The sequence below is a fragment of the Leucopleurus acutus genome, assembly GCF_964270905.1.
Source record: "Leucopleurus acutus genome assembly, chromosome: 1".
Lineage (NCBI taxonomy): Eukaryota > Metazoa > Chordata > Mammalia > Artiodactyla > Delphinidae > Leucopleurus > Leucopleurus acutus.
In genome coordinates this window covers 193,442,891-193,458,231 of record NC_139142.1, presented here as the reverse complement: position 1 = coordinate 193,458,231, position 15,341 = coordinate 193,442,891, and the positions used below count along the sequence as shown (strand labels likewise).

General features: G+C 42.4%; 1 protein-coding gene across 1 annotated transcript in view; it reads right to left on the bottom strand.

Moving 5' to 3' along the window:
• Positions 1-11,230: 11,230 nt before the first annotated feature.
• Positions 11,231-15,341, bottom strand: part of GPR158 (G protein-coupled receptor 158) — a gene marked incomplete at both ends in the record, with an annotated part of 322,105 nt that continues 317,994 nt past the window's right edge. The window contains 2 exons of the mRNA XM_082833639.1: positions 11,231-12,712; positions 13,481-13,627. Coding sequence (XP_082689765.1) covers positions 11,231-12,712; positions 13,481-13,627 — 1,629 coding nt within the window. The remainder of the gene's footprint in view (positions 12,713-13,480; positions 13,628-15,341) is intronic.

Sequence of the window (15,341 nt, the reverse complement as noted above, 5' to 3'; positions counted from 1 at the left end):
GCAACACCTAGATTAGTGTTTGATGAAATAATTTGTCACCATCGCCAGTGTAATCAACGTGCCACCAGGTAGCTGACTGATCGCTCTGGGGAATGATGGAATATTGAAGACTCGGTGTTGGCCTCAAAGTGGGCACGCAGCAGTGGCTGTAGCCACCTTGGCCTTGGAGAGAAGTCCATGTTGTTGAGCCCAGGCCTGACCTCCATCCCTGCCACCACAGCCAGTGTGTTCATAAACCCAGTGGGCAATAACAGGGGTGAATGGGAAAGAGACTGAGGTATCCAGAGCAGATCATCTTATCCACTTGCTTACTAAAATCCTTCTCTGCTGAGGTCACCCTTTGGTAAGCACTGGGACACACACAGGTTCATTTTTCTTTGTCCATTCAGGGAGGTCTCTCCCCATACCTCTTCCCCAGACTCTGTTGTCACCAGTATTCCAATCATGTTACTTCCAAGCCCTTGACCATCCAGCTAAACACCCAGTTCATGATGGGCTGCTTAGGTCATATGGTAGCTTGGTGGACCACGGTTGAGTATTCAGTCTCTACTAAGGCCCAGCAGCAAGCCAGAAGCTTGTTTTATGGTTACAGGAGGGACCAGATGTAACAACTTGTACTTCGCCTGAGAAGGGATATCTCAACATGCTTCATACCAGTGGACCCCCAGAAACTTCACGAAGGTGGAAGACCCCTGAATTTTTGTTCAGCTTTATTTCCCACCCTGTGGCATGTCATCATCTGTTGCCAATGGTCCAGAGTAGTTGCTACTTCTTGCTGAGTCATTCCAATCAGCATATAATCAAGGTGAAGGATCAGTGTGATGTCTTGTGGAAAAGAGGTCTCGTGTAATCAAGGTTCTTGCAGACTAAATTATGACATCGGGCTGGAGAACTGATGTACCCCTGAAGTAGGATAGTGATGGTGTATTTCTAGCCTCTCCAGCTAAAAGCAAACTGCTTCCAGTGGTCTTTACTAATAAGTATGGAGAAAAAAACCTTTTTCCGGATCAATAGCTCAGCTACACACCAGGTACCAGGGGATATGTTAATTTACTCAAGCAAGAAAACCACATTTGGAACAGCAGATGTGACTGGAGTCACCATCTGGTTACGTCTATGATAATCCACTGCCATTCTCCAAGAACTCTCTCTCTTCTCCAGAAGCCAAATAAGTGTGTTGAATGGGGATGTGGTAGAAACCAACCCTCCTGCATCCTTCAAGTCCTTGATTATGCTGCTAATCTCTGTGATACTTCCAGAAATTCACACTGATTTTGGTTTACTTTACTCCTATGTAGAGGCAGTTCTAGCGGCTTCCACTTGGCCTTTCATACCATGCTCCACAGTTCAGGGAAACAATGTGGAGTTTCTGCTGGTTGCTGAGTATTTCTATTCTAATTATGCATTTTGGAACTGGGCAATTAACCACAGGATGGGTTTGGCAACTCAGTGTGAGATAAACTTGAGCTGAGATTCCATTGGTCGCCCGACCTCCATAAGCCCCTACTCTGTTGACCCACAGTGTCAGTTCAGAACTAGGGTTCAATCATCCCTGAGAACTCTGATTTTTTCCTTTTCCCCAGTGCAGAGTCTCCCTTGTAAAAGGCAGTAGTTATGTTTGGAGAAGGCTGGGAGAAAGATTAATAGTATAAATTTTTGGCAGTGTGATGAGGTCCTTCTCCAGGGGACAGTCTCCTCTCTATTCAAGGGGTTCTGGGTCTGGAAACCAGCTCAGGGCTGGGAATTGACTCAAGGGCCATGACTCTTCAGTTGTGGTGATTCAAGTTAGACTTCTGTCATTTGACTTAGAGCTTTTCCACATATGCAAATCAAGCCAGAATTTCGGAGACTGCCCATCTATTTCTCTTTTAGGGAAACTGGTCAACTGGCCAATGACATAGGTCTCTGCGAGTCAGACTATTTTGACTGCTGCCTTGACTCTGCTATCCATTACAGTGACAACTCTTGCCTTGTATTGGTGATTAAGTGCCACCAGCGGCCCTTGCCACCCTGGGATCCAATTATCCCCACGACATTTAAGGATCCCAGTCAGTGGTAGCCATTCTCCCTATGATTTCTGACCTACAGAGAAGAGCGACCATGGAGCTCTTCAAGGATGCTGAGGCTCCCGTCACAAATTTGTTTTTTATAGTCACAGTGTGTCCTCTGGCCCCTTGGTCATGGGGGCGAGCAGATCTTATATGACAAGTCAACTTTAACATCCCCATCTCCCTAAGCCTTTGGATATATTCTTCTATAGTACACCAAAGAAGTTCTGGCATTTCAACTTCATTTAGCGTAGGAGACATTTCAGTCTATGTTTCAGCCAACACCACTCCTGCCCCAGCCGCCCTGCAAAAAAAAGAGCTTTTCCTAACGCTTTAAGTTACAATATTGAACCCAGAATTTTTGTTTAGTGGGCTCCATAAATTCAGCCTGATCCAACTTTACATTCCATTATCACACACAACTTCAACTCCCATAAATATTCCCCATGTTCCTGCCTGGATACATTGGAAAAATTATGGGGTCTTTTGTGGTGTGACACATCTTGTGGGTCACTCTTTGCACCTCATCTGGGGCTCGCTGGAACTTGAGTCTAGCTATGAGTCTAGAAGCAAAGAGGAGTGGTGGGGGCATGTCCTAGGAGAATCAGCCATGTTTTTCAAGGCAGCTCCTTCAGGGGAGGCCATTACAATTTCATCAGGCAAAGCAGGGTTAATCTCCTCAGGTGGGAGTGGCTTAAGGGCTGTTTGTACCTGTGAAGAAGACTCACTGTCCCCAGCTTCATCAGGATCTAGACGTATGCCCCATTCCAGTTTTCAGGACTCCATTCCTTCCCGATCAATGCCTTCACTGCAACACCTTGTAAAGCTGAAAATTTAATTTGCATCGTAATTCAGCTGCTAACTGCAGAGATTCTGTGTCTGCTTTTTATAAAGCTCAGCTCCAGGGCTACAGGAGGTAAGGATTTCTTTCAAGAGCGACATAGAAACTTTCAGATGATTCATGTGGTGGTAGAAGTGGGAATTTGAATCCCGGAACTAATACTTTTCTTTCCCCACACTGCCCATAGCAGTTAGGAGCCAGAAGCCAATCTCCTTATACTTGCTGGTTTGACAAAACGTTCTAAGGTACCAAACAGATGGTCACCCAGAACCTTGCCTCCTGTAGGCACTGGATTAGGAATATTCAGTGGTGAGATTTTGTACATTTCTATTGCCACATCACACCATGGATTATCAGTACCCTCTCTCCCACCAGAAAGAGTCATTAGTGCATTTAAATCTAATCAAATTAGGGAACCAATTCCAGGAACCTCAGAACCAATTCAGAAAATTCACTCTTAAGATTCTGTTCCTCTAGAACTACTCTCAATACCAAAATCAGTAACAGTCAGAGTACTCCAGAGAAACAGAATCAACAGGATGGATGGATGGATAGAGAGAGAGAGAGATTTATTTTGAGGAACTGGCTCACACAACTGTGGAGGCTGGCAAGTCTGAAATCTATAGGGCTGGCTGGAAGGCTGGAAACTCAAGCAGCATTTTTATGCCATAGTATTGAAGCAGAATTCTTTCTCAGTTTTTGTTCTCAAGACCTTAAACTGGGGACTTCCCTGGTGGCGCAGTGGTTAAGAATCCGCCTACCAATGCAGGGGACACGGGTTCGAGCCCTGGTCTGGGAAGATCCCACATGCCGTGGAGCAACTAAGCCCACGAGCCACAACTACGGAGCCCGTGTGCCACAACTACTGAAGCCCGTGCACCTAGAGCCCGTGCTCCACAACAAGAGAAGCCACTGCAATGAGAAGCCTGCGCGCAGCAACGAAGACCCAATGCAGCCAAACATAAATAAATAAATTTTTTAAAAAAGACCTTAAACTGATTGAATGAGGCCCACCCACATCATCAAGGGTGATCTCCATTATTTAAAGTCAACAGACTGTAGAGATTGATGGCGTCTACAAAGTGTTTGTTGAGGACACTTGGTACTACAGTCAGACGGACGGTTTGCATTTTCCTGACCCCGTAACTATTCCCCTCTGCTGTGATTTGCCCCATCCACAGTTTCAGCTGTTTCTATTAATTGTTTTCATTTCTTCCTGGATGCCTCCTATTTCCCCCTTTTTTGCCCCTTTTCTGATACTTCTCAGCTTAATGCTGCTGGCACCGGTTTTCAACACCCTCTTCTAGGTACATCAAGCCTCTTCCTCCACACTGGGTCTCCTGTACTTTTAGTGTTTTCAGCATTTCTTGGCCATTTTGGCCACTGTCAACCACTGATTCACTTCCAGGGTTGGGGCTGCTCCTGAGGAAAAAATGTAGCTGCTAAATGGTAACATATATGGAATAATTTACTTCTATTTAATTTATTTTTGGGATACAAATGAAACAACTGGATTATTAGAATTGTGTTATGTTAAGTGAATCTGGAAACAAACATATACTCTCTTAATAAACTAAAAAAATGGGAATAAACAGGATTAGGTCTTAGAAGGGGATGTGCCTTTAGGAGGACACAATGAGTAAGATGCCAGTGAGAATTCCCATAACAGTGAGCTCTTTGAGCTGAGGAGAGAGGTGCTATGTAAATGTCAGGTTATATCATTGATACTTAAGATGCTTCAAAAAGGTCAAGCATTAGTCAAAGGGAACAGAATGTTTTCAGCTTTTAATGGACCAGACCCATTCATTTGGAGGAAGTTTAAAAGGAGTCTCACAAACAAGGTGGATAAACAAGGTTGCAAATTTCTACCAAAATATTAACACCTTGAGTAGGTTTTAACACTTACAAATTCATCTCAAGAGGGTCTGAATCAATCCACAAACTTTTATACTGCTGTTCACATATGGAAACTTTATAGTTATATGCATGCATATCATGACTTCTACATAACATGAAATACATGGATAAGAAATTCTAAAGCCAGTAAAACATTCAGTTTGTTCAAACGCCCTCATTTCGCAGAAACATCTGAAAGTCTAGCATCAGTATTTATTCTTATGTGGATATTTTATATAGACCCCACCAAGCTTTATTTTCCAAAGAGTTCGAATAACTAAAAGTAAGTTCCTACAGTCAAATTAAACATTTCTTACTTTTTATGACGTATGGAAATATTTTTTAGAGCTCTAACAAACTGGGCCATGTCCCAAACCTTCAGCTTCTCCCTCCTTAGGGTGACAAATCAATTCTTACCTTGTAATGCTGGACAGTTACTGCGGTTCAGTCATAATCTGAAGCTTCCAGACACTGCCAGGATGTGGATGGAAGACCAGTTCGTACTGAACATTTCAGAAATTCTGCAGCAAGTCTTCATCCAACTCCTGAGTTTCTCTTTCTCTTCAAGTGTATTTTAGACAATGATTAGTAATCAAACATTTCAATTCGGCAAATATTTATTGAACTCAGAGCAAAGCACACGGCTAGAAATTGGAGATATAGAGGTGAACAAAAAAAAATGTCTTGCCCCCAGGAGCTCTTATTTTAGCAGATGATACAGAGGACTATGTAACTAACTAAATTGTGGGTCACTGCAGTCATAGACTTAAGCAAATTCCTAAGGCAAGCACAGAGGAAGGAGAAAGTCATTCTGATTTGTGGCATTAGGAAATGCTTCATGGAAGGAGCAGGGCATTTGTGCCGCTCCTTGAATAGGCTAAACAAACAAACATCCCAGGTTGCTTGGGATAGTCCCAGTTTACACTGTTTTCCAAGCATAATTATTCATTATTAGCACTGCACTTTCACTCTCAAAGGTTTTCTTTGGACAATAAATTATATGATCATACTAGTATTGGAGCACACATAAGATGCTGACACAGAGAAGAAGGAGGGTGAGAATTTCAGATGGACCAAACAGCAAGACAAAAGGCACGGAGGAATAAAATCCCATGGTATGCTACGGGAAAAACTGGGCTTAAAATCTTGAAGAGGGAATTTGCCGTCTTTTCTGTTGCTGTTTGAACTGGAGGAAGTATGTTCTATAAGAATTGTCATGACCTGCTATTTGCATACTTATTTTTCTTTCTAGGAATGTGACTGTTGTGCAACAAAGACCTTTCCCATATTTATCTCTCATTTTCCATTTTCATTTGATCAGACAGTTTTATTTCTGGCAAAGTATTATATTCACATCGCAGTGAAAGGGAAATTAAAAACCAATTCAGACTTTCCATTGTCTGCCTTCTGACCAGTTAACACTGAATTAAAGCATACAATGTGCTCCGAGTTTGCCCTTGTGCTTTCCAAGAAACAAATGTTTCAAGAGAAAAATAACCAAAGTTAGAAAGACATTACTTCTGTCCTCATAACTATTCAGGGGGAAAAGGACAGAATATGCTGAAATAATAATGAAAATCTTAACTAACTTGCATTGCTTTAGAACAAGAGATTGACATGATTACTTTTTGGAGTGATAAAGTCAGTCTCTGATAGGAATAGTCCTCTTAGGTATTTTTTTTTAACAAAAAGGTTCTAAATGTAGAACAAAGAAACAAAACTGTTACTGTGCATAAATATATGAAAAATAATACAGCCATCACCCAAGCAATTCCAACAAACACTGAACAGCCTCTATCTTCCTTATCACATAAGTAGACTTGATTTCCATGGCTTGTTAATCCCCAAAGGCTTTTGTCTCAGCTCTTTAGGATCATTCAAAGACCTGAAACCACTGATTCTCCGTGTAAGTACTGAGAGAATACAGAATATGCAAATATGCAATAACAATGGTGTGAAGGGTTGGGAAAGGGCCATCGCAGGAACCACTTAAAGGAAAGGTGATGCAGGGAGAGGGTGGATCCCTCTGACCTCCTGCCACACCTGCTTCTTTCTGGAGCTGCTTCAGAGCTGCCACTTCCAGGCAGGAATTTAGGTCTGCATCTAGGCAAGCCCTTTGCTCCTTTCCCAGCCCAGTTCAGTATCAAGGTTTCCCATAGCATGAACCTGGCATCCAGCTTTTTCTCATGAGTAGAGGATACTGAGGTCCAGTGACCTTCAGAGAGGGCTTTGAAAACTTTTGAAATTATCCAAAATGTTAACAAACTTAGAAGGAACATTTATATTTGACACAGTTACCTAATTACTCTGATTTTTCTGGCTTCCTAGGAGTATAACGTAACAGGAAACACATTGGAAGATGCTATTTTGATAAAAAATAACGAACATTTTTTTCCTCTCCTCCTTAGGCCCTCACTTTCCCTTACCCCGACTCTCTTCTAGCTGATGTAGCTGCCTCTAGTCTCCTCCCACTTCAGGCCACTTCTGGGCTGCTTCCCATAATTCGGGGGACAAATCCTTTCCTTCTAAAATGTGACTTGATTATGCCCTATTTAAAGCTTTTTGATAGCTCCCAGTACTAAAGGATACACTGTAGTTACCTGAAGCAAGACGTGCAATGCTGTGCACAATTACCTTTCCGGCCCTACATTCTTTCCCTTTCATACCTGATGGCTTTGCAGAATTTCAGCCTGGTGAATGTGCCCTTCCTATGAAGACAGCCCTGGCTCCGAGACTTAGTCACGCTATCCTGTGTAATACCATAGCAGGGCCCGGATACTCTTATGGGTCTGAGTGCTACTGGAGCACCTTGTTCATCTGAAGATCATCATCGTTGCTTAGCAGATGGCCTGGTATGTTTGTTGAGTAAATTTAAAACGGTAGCTGAACAGGGAACTATATTCCATATCCTTTAATAAACGACAATGGAAAAGAATATATATATATATATATATATATATATATATATATATATATGAATCACTTTGCTGTACACCAGAAACTAACACAACATTGTAAATCAACTTACCTTCAGTTTTTAAAAAGGTAGCTGAGGAATTTCCCTGCTGGTCCAGTGGTTAGGACTCTGTGCTCTCACTGCAGGGGGCACTTGTACAATCCCTCGTTGGGGAACTAAGAACCCACAAGCCGCGGCCAATAAATAAGTAAATAAGTAAGTAAATAAGTAAATAAATAAATAAATAAAAAATTTAAAAGGTAGCTGAATTAGTTCCCATTTGGCTAGAGCATCCTTAAATCAAAACCACTAGTCCTAACAGGTTTTATTGGCTCCAAATGATTACCTGCATGTTTGAGGCCACATTTGACTAATCACACATTCCTATATATAAGCAGTGTGGGGATGTGTGCGCATAAGTGTACCAAAGCCAAAGATATATGGGATTCCTCCTAAAGTTGGTTAGATGAAATGAATTCAACTGTTGATAGATGAACACACAAATCGCCACAAATTGCTTTCATATAAATATGTTTTATTGCAGAGAAGTTATAAGTATTTACATGCTGCAACACGTCACGACATAAATTTACCAAATATTTTGTGGTGGGATGCTGTAGGTTTCAGATAATAGTTTCAGAAGAACCATAGATTAAGTGAAAAGACTGACAGCTTTATTGACTCTACATCTCTCGGTTGCTAAATGCTAGAAGTCAAAAGGCAGTGTTTTTTTTCAGTCCTACCTGTGTCATCACTTGCATGCAGAGACCTAGGAAGCAAATACAAGAGAACTGTCGAGTTTCAAATCCATATGGCCACCAACGTTTACGATGGGTTGGGTTATAATTCATGTCGTAAAGCGTTTAACTCTTGCATAAAATATACAGTTCTATTAAGATTGGTATAAATCTACTTATTTATAAACCCTGGCTTAAAAACAAGGACAGGATGCAGCCTGCACATGCACTGAGAAGGACAACCTAGCAAATGTTTGTGAACTTAATAGTGTTTCTTCACTTGCTTATTGTTATCAATCTGGGAAAACAACCTCAAGGATTGAAGATTTAAACTTCTCTTGGTGATAAATAATGGCAATGAAAGTCTAGGAAAGACCCCAGGCGCTCTTGCTGATTTATGCTGGTGGAAGAGACTCTATGGACTGTACTAAGGTAGAAACTGGCAAGTCTTCTTTAGGCCACATCTCTAGCAGGGTCATCCTGAAGTGCAGTAAAAAGTCACTGATGCCTGACCGCTTATTTCTGAAAAAGTCAGTAAAGTACTAACAGATCTCAGATGTAAATGAAACAAGTAGGTGGGTCTGGACACTCCAAACCAAGTTCACAACTTTATACCTTAAAGTTGTAGTCCAAGGTCACTAAGTAGATAGATAGGCTTTGACTGAAAAGGAAGCGGAGAAGGAAGTAAATGAAGAAAGCAAAAACAAACAGAATTTCGACATCTCTTCAAACCTACCCCACCATCCTGAGTAATGCACGAAGCAAGCAAATGGGTGAGGAGATTTACGCACAGCTTTGCAAAATGGTGAAATGCATGTTACTCCTGAATACAATCACTGGGAAAATTTTGATGCTGAATAGGAGAATTCCCAGTTTTTATCTTCCACTGAGAGTAATATTCCTAAGAACAGCCCCGTATCCACCTTCTGATGCCCTTTTCTCAACTTCTACCCTCCTAGCACTCCTTGCTGCTCAGAAAATGAAAAACAGTTATTTAGGCTATAAATGTCCTGGCCGAACAAACCGTGATACTTCAGCATTTAGCGTGAGAGAAAGGAAGTCTGGGTTCTATTTTTAAGTGATTCACCTTAAAATAAAATGAGACTGAGTTTTGCGATGGAATCTCTTTGCATGATCACATCAGTAGGGCTAAATCAGTAGCTTCGGATGGCTGTGCCAGGTGATCAGTGTGGAATGCGATACGTTTTATGAAACATGCTTTGGGAGCTGCTGTGCCTTGCAAATAACCCCTACATTTGGAATTTTGAGCCTGGTAGCTCACCTAGGCCATTTGCAGGACTTGGAAGTTTTCCAGGGCTTGGAAGAATGAAGAGCCCACACTGCCTCATAGGCTTTGAGTAACTGGTTATAAATCTCTTTGGGATTCAAGCCCAGCAAGTTCTACCCCTGCCTGAAGCAATGAATAAGAGTTTATGAGAATAAGTAGTTTAAGGTAATGTAAAATATTATATATTTAGTATACATAATAAAAATATATCCATATAATGATCTTGATGCTATAATAATTTTTCTCTTTAAAAATATAATCCCTTGAAAGTGCTATTGGGAGCTCCCTTTCTGTCTTTGTTTTAAAGGCAAATCCCCCGGCTCTGCAGTACTCTAATTCTCTTGTCATTCCCAGAGTCTTCCCTTGCCAATGGTAATAATAATGCACAGTATATTTTTCTTACTCTTAGCTTCTTCCTTCCTTACGAAATGCTGCTAAGTATGAAATCCTGAAAGAGTTAAAAGGGACAATTAATTGGAATGAAGGCATTATCTTTCCCTGACTTTGAACAAACAATAGATAAGTTGTCCTTAACTTAATGAGATGTATGACTAAGTAGGACCACTTGATCTCCAATATTAATAAAGCTTCTGAGTCCTAACAGGAAGTGCAAAACAAGAAACTCAACTTGTATAAAAAACCCTTATTAAGACAGTATAACAAACCATGATGTGAAATAATAGAGTCAAATCCAAATTCACAATATATAAACCACAGCCAAAACTAAAAGGTTTTATCATAACAGTTATGGCTTCCCAAGCCAGAGAAAGCGTACTGTACTTCAAGAATCAACTAAAGTTGGATAGATAGCAGGTATTCTGGAAGTTGCAATAACAATTGAGTAGCTGCAGATTGCATAAATGTGTTGTGTCACATAATATCAAAGTTATTTGCAAAAATTATACAATCTGGAATGCTGGAATGAGACACAACAATGTACTGAAACAGACATTTATAAGAAAATGAAAGCAATCATTAATATAAAAGATATTTTTGGATGCATTAAGTTAGCAGTGCTATCAAGGTTAAATAGGTAAAGTAAGTTCTTTTTAGTCAGCTACTTAGAATTTCGGTCACATACGTCAATACCTTCCTGTCCTTTGCAAAATCTCGTCCCTCTTCTGGGTCTTCTGGTTTGCCTTGCTTGGGATCTTCCAAGTCCCAAGGGTAAGTATTGATCAGGGGCAGACATTGAGGGCTACTTCCCCCAAACATATGCTGAAGTGTAAGGATTTTCCCAGTGTTCCCTGGGGCAAGACTTTCCTGGCCAGTCTAACTTCTCCATTACGACGTTGCCCTGGCCTCCTATGTGTTCTTCCACCCCTCCCTTTCACATTTCCCTTGACTGACCAATACTCCTTGGGAATTTGTGATCCTGTATCTTCTGTCTTATAGCGAATTCAGCGTTTCTTCCTTCTCCTTTTCTTTCTGGGGATGCTACACTTTAAAATGATCCCAGACCTCTTATTTCCGAGGCCCTGCTACCTTATTTGCACTTAAAGCAGAAGAGGCAGGGAAAGCTACACTTCTTTCAGCATTCGGTTGATCTGGGGTCTCAAACTCCCAGGGACATACCTCAGCTCGTGATGCTAAGGGTTGCTGAAAGTTATTACTTGAGTTATATGAGTCAGGCACATTTTGCTCAGAGGAAGATGTCTTTTTCTCCTGGTCTCCTAGTTGGGTGAGGTTTTCATTCTCCACTTCTGATGCTACGGCTTTGGGAGGCAGTTCTTCACACTGCCCAGCACACACACTGGCTGCAGAGTGCTGGCCGCCATTCTCCCCTTGAGCTCTTCCTGGGGGAACCTGAGTCTTGGAAATCACACACTTCTCATCTTCAAAGAGGGGCTGAACTTGGCTCTCCCAAGGGCACACCTCAGCTTTGTCTATGCTCTTCGGATTGGACTGCTGACACAGTTCAGCTGCCTTAGGCTTGGGATGAGATTTCCCCTTTAAGGAAAAAATTGGGGTTTTCTCCATTTCAGAAGCCGCAATCGATACGTGCTTTTGAACTTTTGATTCTGAAGGCACAGGACCGGGGGTCAGGTCGTAGATCTCCCAGGGGCACACCTCCCCTATGTCAAAGCTGTCCTTCATCTGGGGGGCGCCTGGACTCAGGTCGGAACTGGCAGTGGGGGGGTTGGCCCTTTGCTGCCTCATGATCCCAGATTTCGGAGGTTTTCTTGGCTCCTCTGAATGATTGGAGTTTGGGGGGGCAGAGTCTTGAGTCTCTGCGTTATCGGAATTTGAGTATTTTCTATTTGTCTCTTTCTCTCTCGGCAGAGCTTTCTGGGCTTTGGCCCGTTCCTCCACGCCGGACGCCTGGGTTTTCCCGGCCAATCCGAGCGTCTTCTCTTTGGCACTGGCGATGACGCTGAGGGACTTCTGTAACACGGATGTGCGGGGCGGCCCGGGCTTCTTCTCCGAGCTGAGGTTGTGGGCGCTGGCCGACTTACACACCAGAGGCACGGACTCGGTGGACACGGCCTGGCTGTCGTCTTGCAGGGCTCGCGGTCGGTTCGTTCCCGCCGGGGACCCCAGCGCAGAGTCGTCCGTGGCCGCCGCCTCCTCCTCCCGGCTCGGGGCGGGCGGGCTGCCCGGGCTGCCCGGCTGCTCCCGCACGTGCTCGTACGTGCTGTGCGATTTCTTGAGCGAGAAGACTCGGTTCCGCAGGGACTCCTCCTTGGGCTTCCCGGCGCCGCCCGCAGCCTCCTGTGGGTTCCTCCTGCCCGGGACGGCGCCCTTGGCCGCGCCATGGTCCAACGTGTCCTTGTCCTCCTTGGAGCACTGACGGCTGACCGTCTCCGGGATCTCGGTGATCCGCCTCATGATGGAACGGCCTAAGCCCTTCTTCGAGCACCGCTTTTTCTGGAGGTGGGGATTATTTGTGATCATCTTCTTCCTCTTATAGATTTCCAACTGGGCGTAGAGTTTCTTCAGCTCGTCCTGCCATACATAACAAGAGCAGATTCAAAGAGGTGCGGAATTCAGCGTGTGGGCCGGCTCATATCACTAACTGTAATGTGAAGTCAATGAACGGAGCTCTTCCTAACATCTCTGCTCATCAACTTTCCCCTCACTCTCACTTTCTGATTCCTCTGTATCTTGTTTCACACAGCGTTTGAACTTTAAGACGTGAACTCCTGCATTCTGCACTTGCTTCATGCAACAGGCACTTTGAACTTGTGAATTGCGTGGACCAGGCTGAGCCTGGACCATGACAAAACCCAGCCTGTTGTCTACTGAGAAACCATATCCCTGAACAATATGGGAAGCATCGTGTAGCCACTGATAAAATTACACCTAATGTTAAATTAGTGTACAACAGACCATCAAATACAAAAGCGTCTTCTTCCTCCAAATGCTGATATATTGTCACAGATTATTTTAAATAATTCACACTCTCTGCTCACAGATCTATCCTAGTTTCCCATCAGCAAGATCTCATAAACCGTCATCATGGGACATGTACAACCAGTTCATCATCATGGTGTCCAATAAGTCAGTTAAGACTATCAAGACTGGCCTGTGTGGCCTAACTTATACTGGGATTCTATGTTTTAGAACTGGGTTAACTGCACGTGATGCCTTCAGTTCTTACACACACACACATGCTCTCTAACACAAAGAAGCACACATGCACATCGACCCACACGTGCGAGCCTGTATGAATGGGTCTAATCTAAAACAGAGAAGAAGAAATACTGGTATTACCCGAATGTCTTCTGGATCCAAGCTGTGCTCACTCCAGGCTGAATTGATACTGCTGTTCAGGTAGGATCCAGATCGGCCCATGTCTAACTCATCTTCGTACGCTTCTGTAGCAATGTCGTCTCGTGGGTTATTGCTTGAATGTGAAAACTGCAATAGAAATTCAATATGAGCTGTAGACATTAGTCCACTGTAGGACACAACATAATACTTTTCTGAAGGTTCTAGTGTTACATCATTTCTTCAGCTTAGATGAATTCATTCACTGAACTCTTTACGAAATATTTGCTGCCATATGTGTGTTTTGTTTCCCACCTTACATGCTAGAGCACTTAGTGAGGCAACATTAACACTTGGTTCCCTCTTTGACTCCTATTTTCATTCTTGTCTTTTTTCCAGGTTCCAAGGGTTAACTCACATTATTCCTCTTCAACGATATTTGCATTTTGAAAATGAAAATAAGTAGAAATCCAAAGAAATGTTCTCTTAGGGTACTCTTAGTACACTGTACTCTAAGAGTAGCAATTTAGACCCACTGGCAGCTGAATGGGAATATTTTTTTGACAGGTGGTGTGTATCATGTCATTTCACTTTACACAGAGGAGGCTGTATTTCATCTATGGGCACAACTGGACTGATCACAGGAATATGACTTTCAGTCTGTCACACAGAGCTTCAAAAACACGACTTTCAAAACTCAGGGCACAGGAGGTCTGAATTCCAGCCTCGACTCTGTTGTCAGTGGGACCTTAACCAGGCCATGGAGCCTCTCGGGAGCACAGTGTCCTCTTAGCCTAAAGGGCTTGCGCTGGATGGCATCTGAGTTTAAAATTCAAAGATTCACTGAAATTATAGATTTTTTTTCTTAAGCTCATCATTATTCTCAAGTTCCTCCTTCATTGCATTATCTTCATGTAGTCTTTTGCTATTTTTCAGTTTCATGTACTCTTGCTATCTCTACTCTTCTTCAAGTGGAAAAGTGAGGAAGAATGAATTGGGTAAATGATGGAGAGCAGGAAAATTCAAAAGCATCCAGCCACATTTTACACGACATAGAAACCAAGTGACTGTCCTATGAAAACGGAGAGAACTTGGGGTCTCTTCTCCTAGCTTGTCATCAGGTAAAATATTTCCTTAAATAATGAACAGGTTTTAAAAAACTAAAAATAGCAGTCCCACTCCTGGGCATATATCCGGAGAAAAACATGTTCAAAAGGACACATACACCCCCAATGTTCATTGCAGCACTGTTTACGATCGCCAAGACATGGAAACAACCTAAATGTCCATCGACAGATGAGTGGATAAAGAAGATGTAGTACATGTATACAATGGAATATTACTCAGCCATTAAAGAGAATGAAATAATGCCATTTGCAGCAACATGGATGGACCTAGAGATTATCACACTAAGTGAAGCAAATCAGACAGAAAAAGACCAACACCATATGATGTCGCTTATATGTGGAATTAAAAAAAAAATGACACAAATGAACTTATTTACAAAACAGAAACAGATTCACCGACTTAGAGATTGAACTTATGGTTACCGAGGGGAAGGGTGGGAGGGAGGGATAGATTGGGAGTTTGGGATTCACAGGTACACACTGCTATATTTAAAATAGATAACCAACAAGGACCTAGTGTTAAAAAAAAAAGTAGCTAATCTCATGATAAGAAATGTAGCAGTAATCCAAATGTAATAGATTAGACTTCCAAAATATACATGTGACAGGGGTCCTTCCACTTAATTTGTGTGATTCTTGACAAATCTTTTACCCTCTATACTATTAGGCACTGTCTATAAAGACATTTGATACTTAAAAAAACAAAATATAATAAAAGAAAAAACAGAACAGGTTGC